We start from the raw sequence: 22,082 nt of genomic DNA, 5'->3' as shown, positions 1-22,082 counted from the left end.
CTTCGTTGTGACTTGTAAGTAAATGGTTCTCTTTGGGAGTTAAGAGGATGAAGAAAATTAATAATTCCTCCTCTCTATTTTAACATTGTTTTCAAACCATGTTTGAAAATTACCCAGCCAAGGAATTAATTTTTCATTATTAATATTTTCGAATCTTTGTACAAAGGAGTTGCCCTCCAACAAAGCCCTTATGAATGCAATGGTCTTGGTCAATGCCGTTCCTTTGAACATTTTCACCCTTGCTCCCCTTCCGTCACTTTTCTTAATTTTGTTGAACCTGCAGTCTTGCTGCAATGTAATCATTTCACATGCAAGAGAGCTTTCTTGTACTTTTGCTCAGAGGAAAGTGAGTTCTTCCCACTCTTCTTCACTGCCCCTTGCATTTCCCATGGTTCCGTGGACATCGATGTCTTAGCAGGACCAGGAGGCTGGGCTTTACACACAGATTTCATGTGGCTGAGGACTGTCAGTTCTCCAAGATTTTCATTGAGATCACTCACAGTGAACCACACAGACCCTTTCTAGATGTTTTGTCTATTCTCAAACGGATGGTAGTCAAAACTTCATGGGTCAAGAAAATGTGGTACCGATTCACAGTGGAATTTTACTCATTCACAAGAAAGAATGATATTGCATCATTTGTGAAGAAATGGAAGGGCCTGGAAAAAAATTATGTTGTGAAGTTAGGCCTGGAGAGACACAAGTAACATGTTTTTGCTTATATGTGGAAGCTAAAATTACTGTATAAATATATCAGTGAATACTTTGGGTGGCATGCAAATATGCCCAAATATATTAACAGAACTGTGGTGTAGTTTCAGAGGACAACCCAACAGTGTAATTTCTTAGAAAGGCTAAAACAAAGGTCATCAAAGGTCAAAAGTCAACAAAGCGAACACCAGGAAATGGGTACTTCCAGGAAATGGAATCAGGAGAAGGGGCTAGATGAATAACAAGAAGAAAGGGGGGAAAACGTAGTCAAATTTCAATGCCTATCCAACAAAATTAAGAAAATTGGAGGAAGGGATGCTTGGGAGGGAGGAGGGAGGTGTTGAAAGGGATGATGTTGACCAAGACTGTATTCACGAATGACTTCATTGAACGGCAACTCCTTTATACAAGTTTCAAACATCTTAATAACAAAAACTTAATTCCTAGGCTGGGTGCTTTTCAGTGTGGTTTTAAGCCACGTTAAAACCATCATACAGGCACACTGAACATAGAGGCTCACATTTTACTAACACAGTTAAGCAAAAGAAAGAATTTTCCTTTCTTAAACAATGAACAAAGGCATAATGTCAATTATTATCGAGCCTTAGAGAAATATTTGCTTAATAGCTAAGAATGAGTAAATTCTCTTCTTCCCTTAGCTTCAGCTCCAGAGATAAATATATAAGATTTATTACTGAAATGTTTGTGAGTTCTTAATAAAGAAATAACAGGCTAATTTTTGAAATTTTTGTCCCTACACAGGACATTTCCAAAAACTATTTTTAACAGATTGCCTGTGTCTTGAAATACTTTCTGTCTATAGCTACCTAAGCCTAAAGTACAATAATTTACTGTGGGAAAAATGCATTTTTTAAGAAGAAAGGGTGCCATTTTTTAATGGTAGGCATCCTAAGAGACATTTTCTCAATGTGGTTCTAAATTATTTAGATATGTCATAAAATTTGTTTCTTTTGGTTTGATTTTCTTTGGCATAGTACAGTTTCAAAAGTGATATGCTATTTCTGAAAAGTGACATTCTAATTATTATTGTTGAGTTTCAAAATGAAATGAATAAGCTCTTGTTACTTTAGTAACCTAATCTACCAGGACACAGCTGACCCTACCTTTATGTTCAGAAAGAGTGGGAAGTTTTGACTAACACCAAAATGATAAACCATTAGGGATTACATCTATTGCTTGGGTATTAGCAATGTTTTATAAAAATAAATACATGTCTATATACAATTTTATACGATATATTAGAAAATCAGTAGATAACTGAATTACAGCTACTACAGTAAAGGGTCTTTTTTTGTATTGACCAAAAACAAAGATCAAACTCTGATTATTCCATATGTTAAAAAAATAAAGTGCATGATATGTACCTTTAAAAAAATTGCCTTCCTATTTTTTCTTAACATGATACCAGTTACAGAGAGAATACAATTCTGCAAAGAACTTGCATGCATACATAGGACTGAGTTGTGAATCAACATTTTACTAGCGCTATGCAGATTTCCGAATTTTCATGGTGATCTCTTAATTAAAAAAAAAATTTAAAAAGAAAGTTAACAGATTTGACATTTATTGATTAGCTTTCATATGCCAGGTATTTTCTGTCCATTATGTTGTTTTGTAGGTTGATTTCATCAAGGCTCAGAGGTGTTAATTAGATTTCTGAGAGACCCAGTTCTTTCCAACTCTCCAAACTTTTTCTTTTTCTTTTTTGTCGGTTGTGGGGCTTGAACTCTGGGCCTGGGTGCTGTCCCTCAGCTCTTCTGCTTAAGGCTAGTGCTCTACCACTTGAGTCACAGCACCACTTCCGGTTTTCTGCTGGCTAATTGGAGATAATCTCATGGACTTTCATGCCCGGGCTGGCTTTGAACCTCGATCTTCAGATCTCAGCCTCTTGAGTAGCTAGGATGACAGGCGTGAGCCACTGGTGCCTGGCTAAAACTTTTTCTTTTCTTCTTTCTAATTTTTGTGGGTTCTGGCACTTGAACTCAGAGCCTGGGGTCTGTCTCTGAACTATTTTGTTCAAAGCTAGCTGCTCAGTCACGTTGCTCCATAGCTCCGATACCAATCCTCAAACCTTTTCTTTACATGAATTATTTCCCTTGGTGATAAAAGCTGACTTTTCACATTGATGCTTTATTTATACCCACACCCCTCCACACACACATATACACATGATTTATTTAAAACATACTTGTGAAACTTATTACGATATTTTGTATTTGTTCCACTGAAAATGGCTGGAGAGCCTACTAGCTAAATCTCCTTATCAATTCTCTCTTCCTAAATTAAAAAAATTAAAGCAATAGTTGGGTGGCCTGTGCCTATAATCTTAGCTACTCAGGAGGCAGAGATCTATGGAGCACTGTTCAAAGCCATTCTGGGCAGAAAAGCTTATGTACTCTGATTGCCAATAAACTAGCAATAAAAGCTGCAAGTGGCACTGTGGCTCAAGTAGTAGAGCACTAGCTTTGAGCAAAAGAAGCTCAAGGACAGCGCCCAGGCCCTGAGTTCAAGTCCTAGGCTCAGTACAACAAAACCATACCAAACAAAAACGCCAACAATCGGGGTTCCACCCCAGGCCTGTCAGCCCCACCCTGTCCTTACCACTGAAGCTCTTTCTAAAACTGTGAGGATCATCTATGTAGTGCAGAGCAGTTTTGACTGTCACCTTATTTTCTCTGCTTGGTTCAGTCATCATGGATGCATTTTTCCCCCTTTATGTATTGCCTTTGTAGCCTTACCCTTTGTGGAATTAATTTTTTAACTCTTTTCATTCATTTTTCAAAAGCTTTTTATATTTTAAATATTAGTAATGCTCAGACATTTTCTAGTTAATTCTCTATACTTCTTGGGTAGTTTAACTAATACCCAAATTTAAGTTATGCCTGACAAATCCATTTTCTTGCAGCCCTACATTCTGTTAGTTCAGAAAATAACCTTATTTGTAAACAGGATGTTTACGAAAACAAAATCAAATCTAAACAGAGCCACTTTGGTAGGACATTATCCAAGATGAATTCTCTATATGGAGTGAACATTTGGAGATAAAACACACCCAAAATACATGTAAGAACATGGGAATGAGGAGACAGGAATCAATTAAAGCTTCTCTTCACTGATACCAGAAGAAACCAATCTTACTATCTCTATGATTTCAGATTGTAAACATCAGAATTAACAGACAATAATACATTGTCCTTGATTCGATCATTGAGTTTGTACTGCTTTGCTATTCCTGCCATTGCAAATAAATACAGATTTGAGGAGTACTGGAAGCAGTGTACTGCTGTAAAAAATACAGAAATATGGGGCTGGGAAGCTGGCTCAGTGGTAGAGCGCTTGTCTTGCATACATGAGTGCATGGGTTCGATTCCTTAGCACCATATAAGCAGAAAAAGCTGGAAGTGGTGCTGTGGCTCAAGTGGTAGAGTGCTCACCTTGAGCTGAAGAGCTGAGGGACAGCGCCCAGGCCCAGAGTTCAGGCCCCATGACCAAAAAAACAAAAAACAAAAAAAAACCAAAAATAGCCTTGGAATTGGTCAATGAGTACAACGTGAGAGGGTATTGTGGCAAATGATGGGAAAAAAACCTAGATTGCCGTGGAAAATCAGGGCTCAGAACAAAGAGAGATATGGAGAAACTTGTATTGTCTCAGAGAACACATATATTGACTGTTGTTGTTTTAGAGAATGATTATGTTGACCCGAGGAGAATTTTGGTTGGAATAGGAATATAAATCTGAAATCTGTCCTTGGAAATCAGAGGAAAGTCGTAGCGGAACAGCACTGTCTCCTGTCAGGTCGTACTTGACAGTAATGGATCTGAATAGTTTGTTAAAGAACTTTCCAAGTAAAGTGCTGAGCATACAGCACAGCTTCTACTTTTTGCTTTTGAACCATAAGGGGAGAGAGAAACATGGAAGAAAGTTTTGACTCTAAATAAGGATTGAATAGAAATGGAATAAGACCTGTCCTAGATTTTTGCTTTGAATTCTTTGATTGCAATGTGGAAAAGAAGTATTTGAGTACAAGGGAGTATGAAGGACAGATGACAAATTTGAATCTCAAGTTATAATGCGAGTGAGTGAAAATAATGTCTTTAATTGATGTGCTAGGAACAGAGATATTGAAAAGCTGGTTGGTTATGGGATGTTCTGTTGTTGTTGTTGTTGTTGTTGTGAGGTTTGAACTCAGGCCCTGGGCACTGTCCCTGAACTCTTGTGCTCAAGGCTAACATTCTACCACTTGAGCCACAGCTCCACTTCTGGTTTTTGAGTTGTTAATTGGAGATAAGTATCTCACATGGACTTTTCTGCCCAGGCTGGCTTTGAACCGCTACCTCAGATCTCAGCCTTCCGAGTAGCTAGGATTAGTCATGAGGCACCAGTGCCCAGCTGTGGGATGTTTTGAAAGTATTACTGGCACAATTTACCAATTTATTAGATATAATTTTTACAGTAGAGAAGGCAAAGGTATATGCTGGATCATGGTAAATGTGAATAGTACAATGACATTGAAGTCTTTAAGAAAAAGCACGTTTGGGGAAAGAACTAACACTTTCAGCTTATGAAATGTAAAACAGCTATGGGAAATCCAGCCACAAATGTTAAGTAGGTGTTTGGATTACAAATTTCAGTTTCAAGTGAGGCATAGATGGTAAATATATGTATCTGGATATATACATCAAAGCCACAAACTGGACAAAGTAGAAGTCACCTACAGAATACATGGAGCTAGAAAGAGCCTTTGGACTAGACCCAAGTGGGGTTTAATATTTTGAGTTGGCACAGAGGATGAGAATTCAGCAGAAGAAGACTTAAAAAAATAAAAATAATCCACAACAAAATCATCAGAGAATGAGATACACAAATGAAATGAATGATGTTTCTCAAGAAAGGCACATTAGTAAAATGTTGGCTCTGAACATTATCTTGAGATTCGGTGAGATAGAGGTCATTGTCCGTCATAGAGGAGTAGGTTTTGATAAAATACTGGGTGTTTAAAGCCCAAAGTGTGCTTCCAAGTAAGTCGGAATCCCTTCTGCCTTCAGCCATATGGAAGCAACTAGAACCAGAATAGCAATCCCACGCCAATGTTTAGCATTCTGGACCAAAAAAAAAAAATACAAGGCAATTATTTTCAGACTGAACAACATGTAGCGTAGGCTTGTGATCTGGGAGTAAGGAACAGAGAGAGACCAACCCAGAAAGAATTTTCACTTTGTGCTGGAAGCGTCAATACGGTTCTGGTGAAGAGCAAGAGAACCGAAGCAATTCATGACTACCTCAGGGAGCCGAGAGGAGAGAGACCTGCGCAGAGGGCGGTGTGTGAGACAAGCGTGGAATTCATGGATGTCAGAGCTGAGACAAGGGACAGAGAACTTCTTCTAATTAAGTTCTAGCAATCTGCATCTTGGTTTGTGGGGGAACTGGGCTGAATAGCAGGACACGGGTACTCAGGAGGAGAGTACCTGCAGCAAAGAATAATAATAGTAATTTGGAAAAGAACAAAAAAACAACCAGGGAGAAACAAAATAGCAAACACATCTTGTTTGAGATTAGAACAAAATGTATCTATAGCTACAAAAAGTCAGTGGCCCAGGCTGAGTGACACAGATCATTGTTAGATGCAAGAAAGCTTGCTCTATAAAAATAGACCAATTACTGACTGCAATCCTCTAAAATAGCTCAAAGAGAGCTTAACAGCAGAATATTATCGCCAGAATATGGTTTCTTTGCAAGTAAGTACCAAAACAAAGCTCAACAGTCTTTGAAGGATAGGCAAAGTGCTGAGAGTGAATTCAGTACGGTCTTCAAAATGGTCAGCCTTAAAGGAATTACTGGACTTGCCAAAGCCAAACTTTTATTTAGTAAGCTGGAAAAATAATCAGTCCCCATGAGAAGATTCAGAAATGACAACTGTGATACCATTAACAACACAAATTGCCAAATACATTTACAGTGAGTGAGTGACGTCATGGACATGGAAGAGGGAAATGGACGTGGTTTCGGAGGGAAATCTAGAGGTGATAGATAAAATGTTGATAACCAATGTGCTATTTGGTAAAATAGCAAACATATTTCACCATTGTGAAATCACAAGCGTGGACTCAGAAGCTCCCAGACAGAGCAGATCAGCACCAAGAGATGGGAAAGGCTCAACTGAACACCACATTAGCAGACAGAATGAAATAATAAAGATGACAACATAAATAAATAAAATACAGACTAGGATCACGAGCAACAGGTAGCACTGTCTTCTGAAACTATAAACAAGAGGGACAAAATTTCAACTGGACTTCAAGAGAGAGAATAAGATAGAAGAGAGAGAAAAAAATTTGAAAGTCAGAAACAAAAGAAGAGAAAGAAACTATTCACAATAATTAATAAGACCTGAAGATAGTACGATGAAGTTAAGCTTTGCATCTCCTTGTAGAAGAAAAAAAAACATTTTACAAAAATTCCTGAACGCTTAACAATATGCTACGATTAAATTAAGGAGACCCAAGAATTCAAACAGATCACAATAGTAAGAAGGTTAATATAATCAGAAACTTTACAATAGAGAAAAACTCAGCATCAGGCTGTTCCACAAATAAATTCTATCCAACATTTTTTAAAATGGAAATGGTTCTCAATTTCTTTCATAAAATTAAAGCAGAGGATAAACTCATTTCCTGAGGCCAGCCTTACTCTGATACTAAAGTGAGACAGATAAGACAAAAAAAACAGGTCAGTCTCCCTAAGGAAACAGATGTAACAATCCTCAAGGAAAAATACAGTGACCCAAATTCAATAGCACTTTAAAAGAGTCACATGTCATAGTCAAGGTTGACTTTCCCTGTGACACAAGGATGGTTTAATAAACCACAATAATTGTGACATATCACATCAACAGCCTGAAGGATAAACACTTCACAGCCATCTCAAAAAATGCAGCGCAAACTCCCAGAAGTTAAAACCTGTTCATTGTAAGGAAGTGCAATCAGCTAAGGGGGAAAAATCAAACTCTACATACGTCATGTCAAATACACAGCTAAAATTGAAATCAGTGTGAAAAAAGGAAAGAATATACTGTTTATTGTTGTTGGTGGTGGTGTTTCATGCCTCTCTTGGGGCCTGAACTCAGAGCCAGGACCCTGTCCCTCGGCTTCTTTTGCTCAGAGATAGTGCTCTACCCCTGAACCACAGCTCCATTTCTGACTTCTTTTGGTCGTTACTTTGAGATAAGAATCCCACAGACTTTCTTGTCCAGGTTGGCTTTGAACTGTGATCCTCAGACCTCAGCCTCCTGAGTAGCTAGGACGACAGGTGTGAGCTACTGGCGCCCAGCCAGAAGATTTTTTCCCCCTAAAATCTAAAATCAGTGACAGAACAAGGTGTCACCATTTCAACACTTCTATTCACCGTCGTTCTAGACATTCCAGCTGTAATAATCAAGAAAGAGATCCAAAGCCATCTTCAGCATAAGAAGAATGTCTTTTACAGATGGTAGGAGCTTTCCTGTATAAGACCTGAAACCTTGAGGGAAAAAATATTAACTCAGTAAAATTGCAGAATACCAAGTCAACATATACAAGTAAATAAAAAGTACTATATGCAGTTGGGTCAAGAAGAATACAGTAGTTAGGAATATATGTAACCGGGGAATGAAAAGTTATATATGACATGAAAGGAAATGCAAGTAAATGGAAAGACAACTTGTATTCAGGGATTAGAAGACTTAATATATAAAAGTGTTTGTCCTAATGTAGTCATGGTATTTCATATACATTAAATAAAAATGAGCTATGCAACTTAAGGCAGAGATGGGGGAGGAGGGAATACAGGAAAATGAAGGAAGGGGTGACACCTTTGTAAAACTCCTTAGTAAACTCCTTCTAAAATGTTCCACACACTCAAAGCCCATGTTGTCATCACCAAAGTTCTACTAATAATTTTTCTTTTGTGGAGACATTAAACAACCCTGGACTCTTATGTAACTATAAAATATTCAATACAGCCAGGTGACCTCAAGAAAGATGGAGAAACCTGGAGCTGTCACACTTACTTCCTGATTTAAAAACATATTTCAAAGCTATTGTTGTTAAAACAATATGACATTGGTGTAAAGACAAGCATGTGGCAGCACAGAACAGAGTAAGAGCTTTTAATTAAGTATGGTTGGTCAGGTAATCTTTGACAAGGTTACCAAGAACAAAAATAGGCAAAAGAGGCATGTAACTAATCACACTAGGAAATCAGGAAATCCACTTCCAGAAAGACCTTTAATTTAAAAAGATAAAGAAGCCAAATAAACTAAAAGTGGATTATATTTTAACATAAAACCAAGAACTGTAAGATAGCTACAAGGAAACACAAGGGCAAGCCTGGAGGTCTTGGTCTTGGATTTCATGAATGTGATGCCCAAACACAGACAATAAAATGAAAAGGAATGGGCAAGGGTGACTGTATTCTAAAAATTCTAAAAAGAGAGAGAGAGACAGAGAGACAGACAGAGAGACAGAGACAGAGAGAGACAGAGAGACAGAGAGACAGAGACAAAGAGACAGAGAAAGACAGACAGAGACAGACAGAGAGAGAGACAGAGATACAGATTGAAAAGGTAACTTGGAGTGGAAGATAATACTTTGCATACTGTATATGTGATTAAAGGATTAAGGTAAAAAATGCATTAGGAACTCCTATAACTTAATAGCAAAACAAATAAATAAATTTAAAAAATGAACTAAGGACTTGAATAACCATTTATTGTGTTCTAAATGGCTTTCTTTCCATTCCCTATTTTTAAAATATTTGTGATTATTTTTCAATTGCCTGAATGTTTTGGGAAAATTAATATACATATACTCATTTAAACTTTAATTAAATTGACCTTGTAGATTAGTAAACATAAGAAACACAGTCTAATAGGTAAGTTAGTAAAACATCCTTAAAAGAATATAAAATCATGTTATCCTTAGTAAAAATGCAGCTGTTGTGTGTTTATAAGTTGAAAATTGCATTGTCAGTTGAAAATTGCATTGTTGTACATTTGTAAGTTGAAAATGATGTTTGGGAAGATCAGTTTCTTAGCGTTTTCTGGGTCATGGACTCTATTCGAGAATCTAATTAAAATGACAAGATCTCACAGATGGGTGATAGATAATTCATGCATAAAATTTTATCTAAAACTGTTTGTGTTTTTCATGAGTGGTTGGATTTCAATAAAGCGATACCTGACAAGGGTAAAGTGATTTATGTAAGTCCGTAGAACACTAACAACTAATATTTTGGCATTTCAAGTTTTTTAAAGTTATTTTTTCTCTTTTTCCACATTTTTATGGGCCTGGGGTATTATAGAAGGCGGTGTCACTCTGACACAGCCATACATGCATACCGTGTACGTCCTGGATCAGACTCACCCTCTCTTCGCTCTTCCTGCCTTGTCTGTACAAGTTGGCTTCTGGGGGAGGGACCTTACTGTCCGTTTTGTTGTGACTTTGGGTGAAGCATTCTGTCTTTCTAGGGTTACCGCTTGGCTCCATGGCCTTCCTTCCTGTGACAGCCTGCTACCAAGTCGTCACAGTCAATATTTTCACTCTTTGGATAGAAATATGAGCCTGGTGTAAGAATGAGCTTATCACCAGTGAAAGTTAAAAATCTGTCTCATATTTAGCTTTTGGAAGCAGGAGTTGTATGTTCGTGTATTGTGTGCATGAGGAATATGGTTCCCCCCCTCTTTTCCTTTAAATGTGACCAATTATGCCTTCTTACACTCCTCATTTCCTTTTGTATTTCAGTTAACACACAAAAATGGAAGTTTTATGGTTGTCAGGATAAGTAGTTTATTTCATGTATTTACTCATTGTACAGCATGATTTACTCTTGTGATCTACGATTTCTGTTGCTGTTTAAATGAATGTAGCCTTATGTCTGCTTCTCACTAAACTTCCTTTTTGAAAAGTTCTAAAAAAATTAGGGTTAATTGGATGCTGGTGGCCCACGCCTGTAATCCTAGCTACTTGGGTGGCAGAGAGCTGAGAATTCAGATTCAAAGACATCCCAGTCAGGAAAAGCCATGAGACCCTTATCTCCAATCAACCACTGAAAGCCAGAAGTGGAGCTGTGGCTCAAGTGGTAGAGTGCCAGCCTTGACCCAAAATGCTAAGGGACAGAGCCCAGGTTACAAGCTCAAGTTCTAGGACAGATACAAAAGACACATTAGATAGGATTGCCATAGTGGAAGGGGTAGTAAATGCGATCAGCTGCTAGAGACTTCAATGCTTGTGTATAGACAGTTGCCTCTTAGCTAAAAGGCATCTTCTTAGCAGGAGTGAATGATTGTTTTCTGTGTCAGAAATGCTGAAGATTCAGGAGTGGAAGGAGAATGCTTATCCTCATGGGGGAAGTGACTGCAAATTGTTGGGAAAGAGTTTAGGCAACGCTTAATGAATGTTGTTTCAAGCCTTGATTTTAAGTTTGGATTTGACGTCCAGAGTAATAAAAAGAGCCCAGGGTTTTATGCAGCCAAGGTCAACAATTTGGTTTTAGTTTGTGGGTTGTATTTCAACTCGGAGGAATGCAGAATTGTGAAAGCAGAAACAAAGTCAAGCTGCGCGATATAAGACAGTTGGAGACTGAGCCCCGGCGGCACCTAAACTAGGAGTGACAGTCTTTGGGATGCTGGGTGTTGGACACATTGGGTTGGTTGAACGTAGATATCACAGAAAGACTTAGGAGACCAGCAAGGAAACTAGAGGTTGGCTGGATTCAGAGGAAAGGAGACAGTCAGTACTTGAGGACTCGGAATGTGGGGGAAGCAAGGGCTCTCAGGAGGAAGATGAGTGTAAGTTAGGAGGGGAAAGTCGCCGTGATGTCAGAACAGACAGAGAACAGACAGCGGTGGCCACAGGCTACATTTTCTAGAATCAACCCTTCAATTCTGAGGACCAGATCCAAGACAAACGTTTCTCGACTCCTGTTTTCTGAGCTCTAGAGTGAAGATTAGAGACCCAGGACTTGCGATTCAAAGACCTCATACATGTCCCACTTATTTTTTTTTTAATTCACTTGAATTTTTGGAAATGTTCAATTTATAGAAAACTTAGAGAATAATAGCTTTCCACATCCATCCCCTCCACAGTTGGTGTGAGGTATTTATTGCAGTGGTGTTTAGTCTTGTGCATGCCCAGCTGTGCGGCAGGGCTCCCTCAGGGTGGTCTGTCCTGAAGAGCCATTTCGTGGCTTGAAATCCCTGCGTTGCTACCCCCAGCTGGCTCAGCATCCTTCCTTTTCTTCTGAGCTCTTGGGAGTCCCGCCTTTCTGTCACCATGGTTTTGGCTTTGTCCTTTCCAGAATGTCATGTAGTTGGATTCGTGTGGCATTCAGTCTTCCAGTTTAGTTTTTTTTTTTTTAACATTTATGTGTATGTTGAAAATTAATCTATCTGCCTACCTGTTTATCTATCCTCTGCCTTCCTATGGTCTACCATCTGTCAAACCATTCATCTACATATACTTAGGCTTTTATGCTAACTCATACTAGTTTGAGAATAGTTGAATTAATTCATGGAATAACAAATATAGCTTATTCAACATGAACTTGGTTGAGCTCTACTAAGAACTTCACGTGGTTTACTAATAATCTCAGGAGACAGAAAGTATCCGCATTTTAAAAACGAGGGCCTCTTCTACCCTGAACAACAAGAACCAATATACAAGGACACGTGCACCTCCATGTTTATTGCAGCACTGTTCGCAATAGCTAGGATATGGAAACAGCCCAGATGCCCCACCACAGATGAATGGATCCAAAAATTGTGGTATCTATGCATAATGGAATACTATGCAGCCATTAGAAAGAACAAAAATAATGGCATTTGCAGGGAAATGGATGGAGCTAGAAGGAATCATGTTGAGCGAGGTAAGCCAAGAGCAAAGAGACAAATGGTACATGGTCTCCCTGATAAGTGGATGCTAAATCCAAAATGTTAGGTGATACGACAAAATTAACAGGACTTAAGAAACAAAGAACTCCCACTCATCTGGTCGAACCACTACTAAATGTCCCCATACTGCTGATCACATTTATGGTGTATATGTGTACACCGTTATATGTTATAGACTGTGATAGACAATTTTCTCCAGGAAAGTTAGAATGAACTTGTGACTTTAATCATTATTCCACAATACTGTGAAATTTGGGAAATTATGTAATCACTTAATCACAATTTAAAAAAAAGAACCTTGGGGAAGGTAGGGAGGGAAGGGATAGTAGGGGGAAAACAATGGAGGGGGTAACAATGCTCAATAGGAAGTGTACTCATTACCTTACTCATGTAACTGTAACCCTCTGTATAGTATCTTTACAATAAAAAATTAAAAAAATGGGCCTCTAACTCAATGATATATTCAGGGACGAGCAGGATGAACTTCCTAAAATGACCTATTACATTGAGCATGACTCTCAGTAAAATGAAATAAGACAAAACTTACATTTTTGTACCGTTTTTTATTGAAATCACATTGCATGAACAAGAATTTCCTTTCTAGTTAAAATGTACTTCCAGCAAAAGCAGTAACAATCGAGAAGTGAGTTACGCCTAGTACTCAGACTAGCCACGATGTAGCATCGTGTTACAGGAATAGCAGATGTTTGTTATTTCCTGAACCTTCGTGGCATTGTCTCCCTCATTAGATGTATAATATTCTGTTCTGACCTAGTTCAGTATGTTCTAACTATTGAACACTTAGTTCTGTATTCAGTAGGGGAGATGACTTTCAAAGAACAACAACGCACTTGCTATTGTGGGAGAGTTGGAGGTCTGAGGTGCGGACAGGTTTGGTGTCTGGTGAAGGCTGGTGCCCAGCTCTCTGACATGGTCTTCCTGCTGCAGTGCCACAGGGCCGACAGGGCTTTGGAACTCTCTGGGGTCATTTTTAAAGAGCACTGATAAGAATGTCTCCTTTGGAAGGTGATGATGTCATTTTCCATGGCCTTGTATACTTAGGATAAGTGGGGTCACAGGCGTTCAGTGCGGTTACCAACTATTAACTAAATTTTCTGTGCCTTTGAATAAACCATCAGTCTATTTATACCACGCGTGTGTAAGAGGATGGGTTGACCTTCCTTTCCCTCGCTAGACGCATTGCCCAGTAGAACTTGATACTATAAAGGAAATTCCCTGTACCTCCACTCTCCAGTTTGGCTGCCACCTCTCCATCCGTGGCTTTGAACCTTGATAGGTGGCTATGTGGTTGAGGGTATTGAATTCTGTTTAAATTTTAATTATATTAGACTCAGCATTGATATTTGGATTTGAATAATATCCAGCTACTGCTACATTAGAATATCCTTTTGTAAAATGTTTTAGCTAACTCCAGGCCATGTTTCTCTAATAATCTGCCTTGATTAATCCAATTCATAAATAATTATAGGGGTGAGTACTTTGCAGAATTTCATATTAATTAGGAGTTTGATTCTCTTTCTGAAACATAACATCCTACTTTCTCAATATTTTTATCTGTTTTCATCTCTTTCTCTCTCCAAACACACACACACACACACACACACACACACACACACACACACACACACATCCTCATGCATGTGCATGTGTGGACACATATGTGTGCATGCACACATGTCAAAATCTTTCAACCTTTACTGTGATATAAAAAAGCATAGGAATATATTCTCCATTCATTGGCACTGTAGTTGTTTTCCTTTTACCTGTCTTTCTAAGTATGCTAATATTATGAATTAATATTTGTCTCCATGAAAATTTCTATTACATACAACTAATGTTATTATTAGTTTTTCTGAAATTCTGAGAGTTTCTGACTCCAAAATGGTTTTGGAAAAAATTATTTTTTCTAGTGATGGATTTTTGCTCACTACAAATTTTCTCTAAGTGCTCATAATTAACACTGGTTGGGTAATTATTGTTATTTTATAGAGATAAATATTCTTATATCTAAGACCTCAAGGTGAATTATTTTGTATACTTAATTTTTAAGTATGATATGACAGTTAAATGGATTACTGTTTTTCTTTCCATACATCTCATGATATTTTTATTTTTATGGTTTCAGGATCACCAAACAATTTTGAGAGCATGGGCTGTAAAAGATTTTGCTCCAAACTGCCCTTTGTATGTCCAGATATTAAAACCTGAAAATAAATTTCATATCAAATTTGCTGGTAAGTTTTAAAGTTTTATCTTTTCCTAGTATTTTGTTTTTGTTAATGAGATTCTATGAATTTCCTTGGACTCCCATTGTAAATTCATAGTTATTTCTTTGAAGGTATTGCCAATAAATGTATTCATGACTCTATATAATGCAAAGGGCTTTCTTTTTAATCATCTACTTGTTATGGTTTCTTCACTTTAGTATAGGAAAGATAATATTTGGGATAAGTCTTTACTTTTTAATTTAACTTGGTCATTTTAACAGCTGAATTATCTGAACACTCTTGTTAGCCTAACTAATTTAGTATTGGGAGAGATTTTTACATAAGACAAACACAGGTTTCAAATCCTCTGCATTTCTTGTTAACTTTAGACATAGATAACACCTTTCTATATTTAACAAATATGTCTACTATACAATATATTACATAGTACATTTAAATGTGTTCTGATACATGATTATGTTTTATTTTTTCTGTAGACTGAATAGGATGAAAGAAAAAGATACATTTAAGTATTTGTTTTAGTGGCACTGATTTTAAAATAATTGATCACATGAGATTTTGCTTTGAATTGTTAGGAAATTGGGTAATAAAATGGTGTTTAATTTAGTCCTCAAATCTGTGGAGAAAAGACTTAATTTTGCTTTAGTTTTATTGGATCCATAGAAAGAAACAGAGAAAGAGAAAGAAAGAAGAAATAAAGAGAGGAAAGAAGAAAGGGAGGAAGAGAAGAAGGGAGAAATGGAAGGAGGGAGGAAGGGAAGAAAAGTAGAAAGGAAGGAAGGGAGGGAGGAAGGAAGGAAAGCCAGCTTTTGTAGAGCTAGGAGCCTCACGCCTGTAATCCTAGCTACTTAGGAGGCTGAGACTTGAGGATCACAGTTCAAAGCCATCCAGGGCAGGAAAGTCTGTGAGACTCTTGTCTCCAGTAAACCACCAGAAAACTGCAAGTGGCACTGTGGCTCAAGTGGTAAAGCACCAGCCTTGAACTGAAGAACTAAGGGACAGTGCCCAGGCCAGGGTTCAAGTCCCACAACTGAAAAAAAAAATGCAAAGGCAGAACTGCATTACAGTAGAGAGATGCCCTATGCTTCCCAGAAAGAACAGTTCCCTGAGTTAATTCTTCTAGAAATTAAATAATAATTACAGTAAGCAGTGGGATGTACAGTAGACATGAATGTGGTGTTGCCGCGGTCCTGACGGTATTTTAGGACATGTGTTTCCTATGCGGCTGGCACACCTGTGTTACAAAGTGCGAAGCATGGATGTGTGTGGAGTGGGGCCTGGGAGCGGTGATTTCACACGCGAAGGCTTCCTCTCCGCTTGCCCACTGTCTTTCTCTTATTGCCACACTAGACTTTTTGATGCCTTACTTTTCTGTACCCCAAAAAGAGAGCATGAAAAATATTTCCAAGCAGCATAAACACTGGGAAATGTCCTCTCTGTTTCTAAATCACATATGGCGGTGCAGGCCTGACTTCCAGCGAAGGGTGAGGTGTGAGTTTCTCCTGCTGAATGTTTTTTCCATTTCCCCTGTGCCGCCTACAGCCCACAGCTGAGGCTTCACACGCACAACCTACTGAAGAACACGGTGCCGTGAGCTCCTCCATTGTCACAACATAAAACAACAAAGCAACAAGCTTTTGGGAGAAATAAAAAACAACTCACAGTTTTTCAGATAGAACTATGACTTTTTTTTATTACCATGCAGATGATCAGAAACTAATGTAAGACCAAGTTTACGCTGAGCAGTATCAGGAGAGTGATTGTTTATCTCATTCCCTGGTATTCTTTTATTTTGAAAAAAATTCTAGGTTAGAGGCCTTAAAAATAACAGACAATAAAACTTGTACTCATTTTGTGGTCAGTTAGGGATTGTTAACGTTTTACACATTTGCTTATTCTCTGTGTGTTCATATGTCACACACACACATGCATCACTACTCATACACACAAGTGTCCCATGCATGCGATGCAAACATCATACAAGTGTGTCACACATGCACATTGTACAGCTGGTACAAACATATATGTCAGACACACGCACCATACATGCACCTCACACACACTCATGCTAATGTCTTTATTATGACTGGATTGGTAATAGTTCTGTGAAACCCATTTAGATCCGCATGTAGTCAATTGACCAACCACCCTACCTCGAGGCTGTTTTTAAAGTTCAGTACAATCACAAAGTTTAATTTTTATAATTGTCAATTTTCCATTTCTTCTAATATTATTTTAAGAGTTTTAGTGGTGTGGCTAGCAAAGATTTCATATATAGCCTCTGTGTCTAATGGTGTCTCCATGCTGATGTTTAGGTGTCATAAAACTGTAGTCCATTTCATCAAAATTATAATCAACATTAGTATATACTATTTACTCTATTCTATTCTATTTTATGTTTTGTTGGTTGTGGGACTTGAACTCAGGCCTAGGTGCTGTCCCTGAGCTCTTTTGCACAATGCTAGTGCTTTATCACTTTGAGCCACAGCTCTGCTTGTGGTTTCCTGGTGGCTAATTGGAGATAGGAGTCTCACAGACTTTCCTGCCTGGGCTAGTTTGAACCATTATCCTCAAATCTCAGCCTCCTGAGTAGCTAAGATTATAGGCATGAGCCACCAGTGCCCAGAATATCAAAGATTGATTTTTTCTTATGTTGGTTGTGGGGGTATACATTATTTTTAAGTGAAATATACTCTTTGAGTGTCACTCCTCCTCACAAAAAATTAATAACTTACTTTTTTCTTTCTTATGGCATTTAAAATTATGTGGTCTTTCCTGTGTATTCTTCTTAATAACTGTTTACCTTTTTAATAACTGTTTAGCAACTAAACATTTAGAATTTCAGGCCATGACTTTGTGGGCTACTTATGTATAAATACATTAAGTCAAGGTATCTCTGTTTTTCTCCATTAATTTACATGTTTTTGAATATATTTCAAACAATTGCGTGAACCTGAAAATCAGAGTCAAATATTTATTCTCCAGTAAATATGTATTCTCCAGTCTTTGGAAAATGGCTGGCACGCTCTAGCCTGTGACAGGATGTTCAGTCAGTGTGTCATTCTTTGATGGCACTGTTTTGTGGAGAGCACCAGGCATTGCTGCTGGTTTTCTCAATCCTTTTTTCGGCATACTTTCTTGAGTCCTTGTGAGCAACTTGCTGTTCTTGCTGTTATGATAAACACAGTGATACATCAATTTTAATGACAACTCTGTCCATTTTTTTGTACCTTATATCTTTTAAAAATGAATGAGGAAATGCACTTCTGTTTGCTACCCAAGGAAGCAAGTTTAAATAATTCTATTTGTTTTTCTACATAGATTATTTTAACCTTACGACCTCCCATTTCCTGCCTTTACCTTTCACACACATACACACATCTACTCATACATATACATACACACACACACACACACACACACACACACACATATATATATAAACCTATATATATATATATATATACACACACACACATACACACACATGCATACAGATGTACATCTATGAAAGCCCATTTAGCTTCCAATTTTTATGGCTACTGCTTGATAAATTTGGTCAACCTGATGGGTCTATAATAGATATTCATGATAGAATATTCATGATAGATTCCATGATAGAATTTCCTGATTCCTGAAATAGTCACTTTTGCATTAACAAGACTCTCTTAAAAATGCAAATTTTAATTTCACAAAAATGAGTTTAAGTAGGATTTAAGTAAGTACAAAAGGCAATTGTAATGAACAATTTATTTAATTGACTCATTGTCATAAATATGTGTAGGTTTTTCATGCTGTGTAGGTATAAGCATATTTGTATCCATGTGTATGTGTATGTGTATGTCTCATGTTAGTACACACAGTATGAGTGTGAATGTCTGTGTTGAGTGATTATGATTAGATCTGACAAAGGATTTGGAACTTTGTCATGGTGGAAGTGATGAGAGGCTAATGAAATAAATAAAATTTGAGCTAGGTAAGAAAGTGACTGGAGGGACATGAATGCAGTGGAGACCACAAAAAGCCCCTCAAAGGAATGATGGTTTAGGAAGCTATTACAGCTTCTCATATGAAAGACACTGAGAAATGGAAACAACCTGCTAATAATAAAATTGAGATGTGAGAACAGATCTATGAAACATTTCCAATGTATTCTGTAAACTTAATGATCAAATGACTCTGAGAACCAAAAGATGATAAGAAGTCATTGTGTTTTAACTCTGCCCCACGGAGCTCTTTCTGTATATCCTCACCATTAATAAGAATTTCATTATGGCAGTTAACTAAGTGATTTGTTGCTGCTACAATATCTCTTGAATACAAGACTCTGAGGGCTTATTCTTTTGTGCTTTATCGTTTCACTAAACACATAGTGCTTCACCCACTGCATTGTATTACTGCACAGAACATTCCATGATTTAAAACTCAAAATATCCCACAAGAATATTTTAAAGTAACACTCGATAACAGTAGTAAAATAAAAGATGTCAAAATATATGAAATTGTTTGCAAGTAGTCAAGTCATATTCCTTCATGTTGAAACCACGAGGGAGAATTCTACAGAAGAGCAAGAAACCGTAGAAGATGATGAGAAATTGAAATATGACTCTGTCTTTCATTTGTAACATGTTAATAATATATCTTTTCTTTCTGTAAGTAGTTGCATGAAGGAGTTGCCATTCAACAGAGCAGTTTATGAATGCAGTGATTCTTGATCAAATATCGCCCCTTTCCACATTCTCACCCCCCTCCCCCCACTCCTTCCCTGACTTTTCTTAATTTTTAGGTTATGTATTGAAAATTTTTTCCGTTTAACAAAGTAATTTATATATATAATGCATTTTGATCTGTGTCATAATGTCAACATCTTTATCCCCTTTCAACGCACCCCTTCCCTTATTTTTCTCAGTTCTGTGGCATCTACAATGCATTCTTACCTGCGTTCTACTCATTTGCTGTTCATTTTTCTACTTCCCTCCTCTTGACACTCCTTCACTCACTGCTTACAAGTACCCATTTCCTAGTACTCATTTTGTTAGGTTTGGACTTAGTCTTTCTAAAGAATTATACTATTTGTGATCTCCATAGATTCTATTATACTTCAGTTAATTCATTGATAACTGCTTCAGGGCCACCCAGTGTGCTTATTGCTAGATTTATAGGCACCTTCTAGCTCCCACTAATGAGGGAAACATCCAGTGTGTGCTTCTCTGGGTCTGTCTGACCTTGCTTACCATAATCCTTCCCAAGTATTTTTATTTCCTTATGAACGATACATATGCCATTCTTACTGACAGATGAGCAGAATTCCAATCAATCCACTTATTCATTGGTTGACATCTGGACTGATTACTTATCTTGGATATGGCAAATAATGCTGCAATGAACATGGTGGTGCTGGTGGCTTTAGTGTCTCCTTGTTTGTGGTCTATTGGATAAATATCCAGGAGTGGAATTGCTAGGTTACAGAGAAGCTCTATGTTTCATTATTTGAGGACCCTCCATACTGCTTTTCAGAGTGTTTGAATAGGTTTACATTCCAACCAAGAGTGTAATAGAGTTCTCTTATGGCCACATCCCTGCCAGCCTCTGTTTATTGTTAGTTTTCTTGATAGTGGCCATACTAACTTAGGTGCAGAGGAACCCAATGTTGTTTTGATTTGCATTTCCTTTTGGTCAGAGTTGATAAATGGGATCACATCAAACTTTAAAGTTTCTTTATGGCAAAGGACATAGTTAACAAGCTAAATTGGAAGATCACAGAATGGGAAAAAGTTTTTTTTTACCAGCTATCCTAATATCCTAAAGACCTCATATCCAAAATATGTAGAGAGCTCCAAAACTGAACCCTCAAAAAAAATAAACCCTTAAAGAAACCACAACCCAATTAATAAATGGACTACTGACTGACTTAAAGAGACTTCTCAGAAAAAGTAAATATGGCCAATAGATGCATGAAAAAAAAGTTCAACATCTCTGATCAGAAAGGAAATGTCATGTTTGTTTGTAATGAGTGTGTTACAAAAGATAGCCAGTGGCAAAAATGTGGTTTTCAAAAGTCGAATACAAAAGATACTGCCCTGCAGTTTTGTTCAGAAAAGTAAGGCTGCCGTGAACACCAGCTGTACTGATGGCATGTGACAGTCGTAGGTTGGTTATTACTTACTCCTTGGTATACTTACTCCCTATCAGTGCTTATGCCAGTTATTATTTCTTTGCAAGAGACACCTTTAGTTGTCATGGGATTTTTGTTCTTGTTGTGAGCTTTTCTGAATCATTTCAATCTGAAGCAAACAGCTTTTGGTACAGATGTATGGTGGCAAAACTAGCAAAATCACATGAGTATAAGATGGAGAATGCAATGGTTTGAAAGACACAGTCTATAAAACGGTTGACACAATTAATCACACCTTCATCAGCTTCAATAATTTCATTTGTGTGTGTGTGTGTGTGTGTGTGTGTGTGTGTGTGTGTGTGCATGCTGGGAATGTGCTAGCATCTCTTAGCAAGTTTCAAGAACACAACTTAGTATCACAATGAATAGGATAGCTATAACTTCTGAGATAGAAATAGCTCTGTCTTTTAATTCAATATGGTACAATTGTTCAAAGACTTAATTTGATTTAAGACAAAGAGATGGAATTCGTGCCACACAAAGAACAATGCTTCAAATCAATACAGGACATCTTTTTACTTTGCTACATTACAACTTTCTACTGAATTTTTGCAAGGGTTAGGGTTACGTGGCATTTTATGCTTTATAGAATGCTTTGATTCATTGAATTTTTTTCCTTGTTACATGGAGAAAAGTTTCCTGAGTTAAAGGAGCAAAAAGATAAATAGTTCGGAGATGACCCTGGGCCACCCCACAATTCCCATTCAGCCCTATGATCTCCACTCTCGTTCTGTTTAGCTTAGAAGTCTCTTGATACTATGCGAAGAATAGGTACACAGTTCTCTTCAACTTGTTGTCCAAAGGTCAGCTTAACAAATAGAGCCGTTGAGGATGGGCTTTAAGATCTTGGACAGCAATTGACATCACCAGGACGTTCAGCTGAGACATCTTTGGACTGTCTCTTTTAGAAACCAAACAGACTAGCTCAGGTGTTATCAAACCATTGGTGAGTCACATGGTGAGAGTCATATTATCCAATTACGTGCCAGTCTTAGAGCTGAA

General features: G+C 37.6%; 1 protein-coding gene across 4 annotated transcripts in view; it reads left to right on the top strand.

Annotated features, from left to right (window-relative positions):
- Positions 1 to 22,082, top strand: part of Kcnt2 (potassium channel, sodium activated subfamily T, member 2) — a 262,318-nt gene that overhangs the window by 149,875 nt on the left and 90,361 nt on the right. For all 4 annotated transcript variants that reach the window (XM_013017373.1, XM_013017372.1, XM_013017371.1 and 1 more), the window contains one exon: positions 14,803 to 14,911. In XM_013017373.1, coding sequence (XP_012872827.1) covers positions 14,803 to 14,911 — 109 coding nt within the window. The remainder of the gene's footprint in view (positions 1 to 14,802; positions 14,912 to 22,082) is intronic.

This window comes from Dipodomys ordii, unplaced genomic scaffold (assembly GCF_000151885.1).
Source record: "Dipodomys ordii isolate 6190 unplaced genomic scaffold, Dord_2.0 Scaffold35, whole genome shotgun sequence".
In the NCBI taxonomy this organism is placed as follows: domain Eukaryota; kingdom Metazoa; phylum Chordata; class Mammalia; order Rodentia; family Heteromyidae; genus Dipodomys; species Dipodomys ordii.
This window is presented reverse-complemented; position numbering and strand designations above follow the sequence as displayed.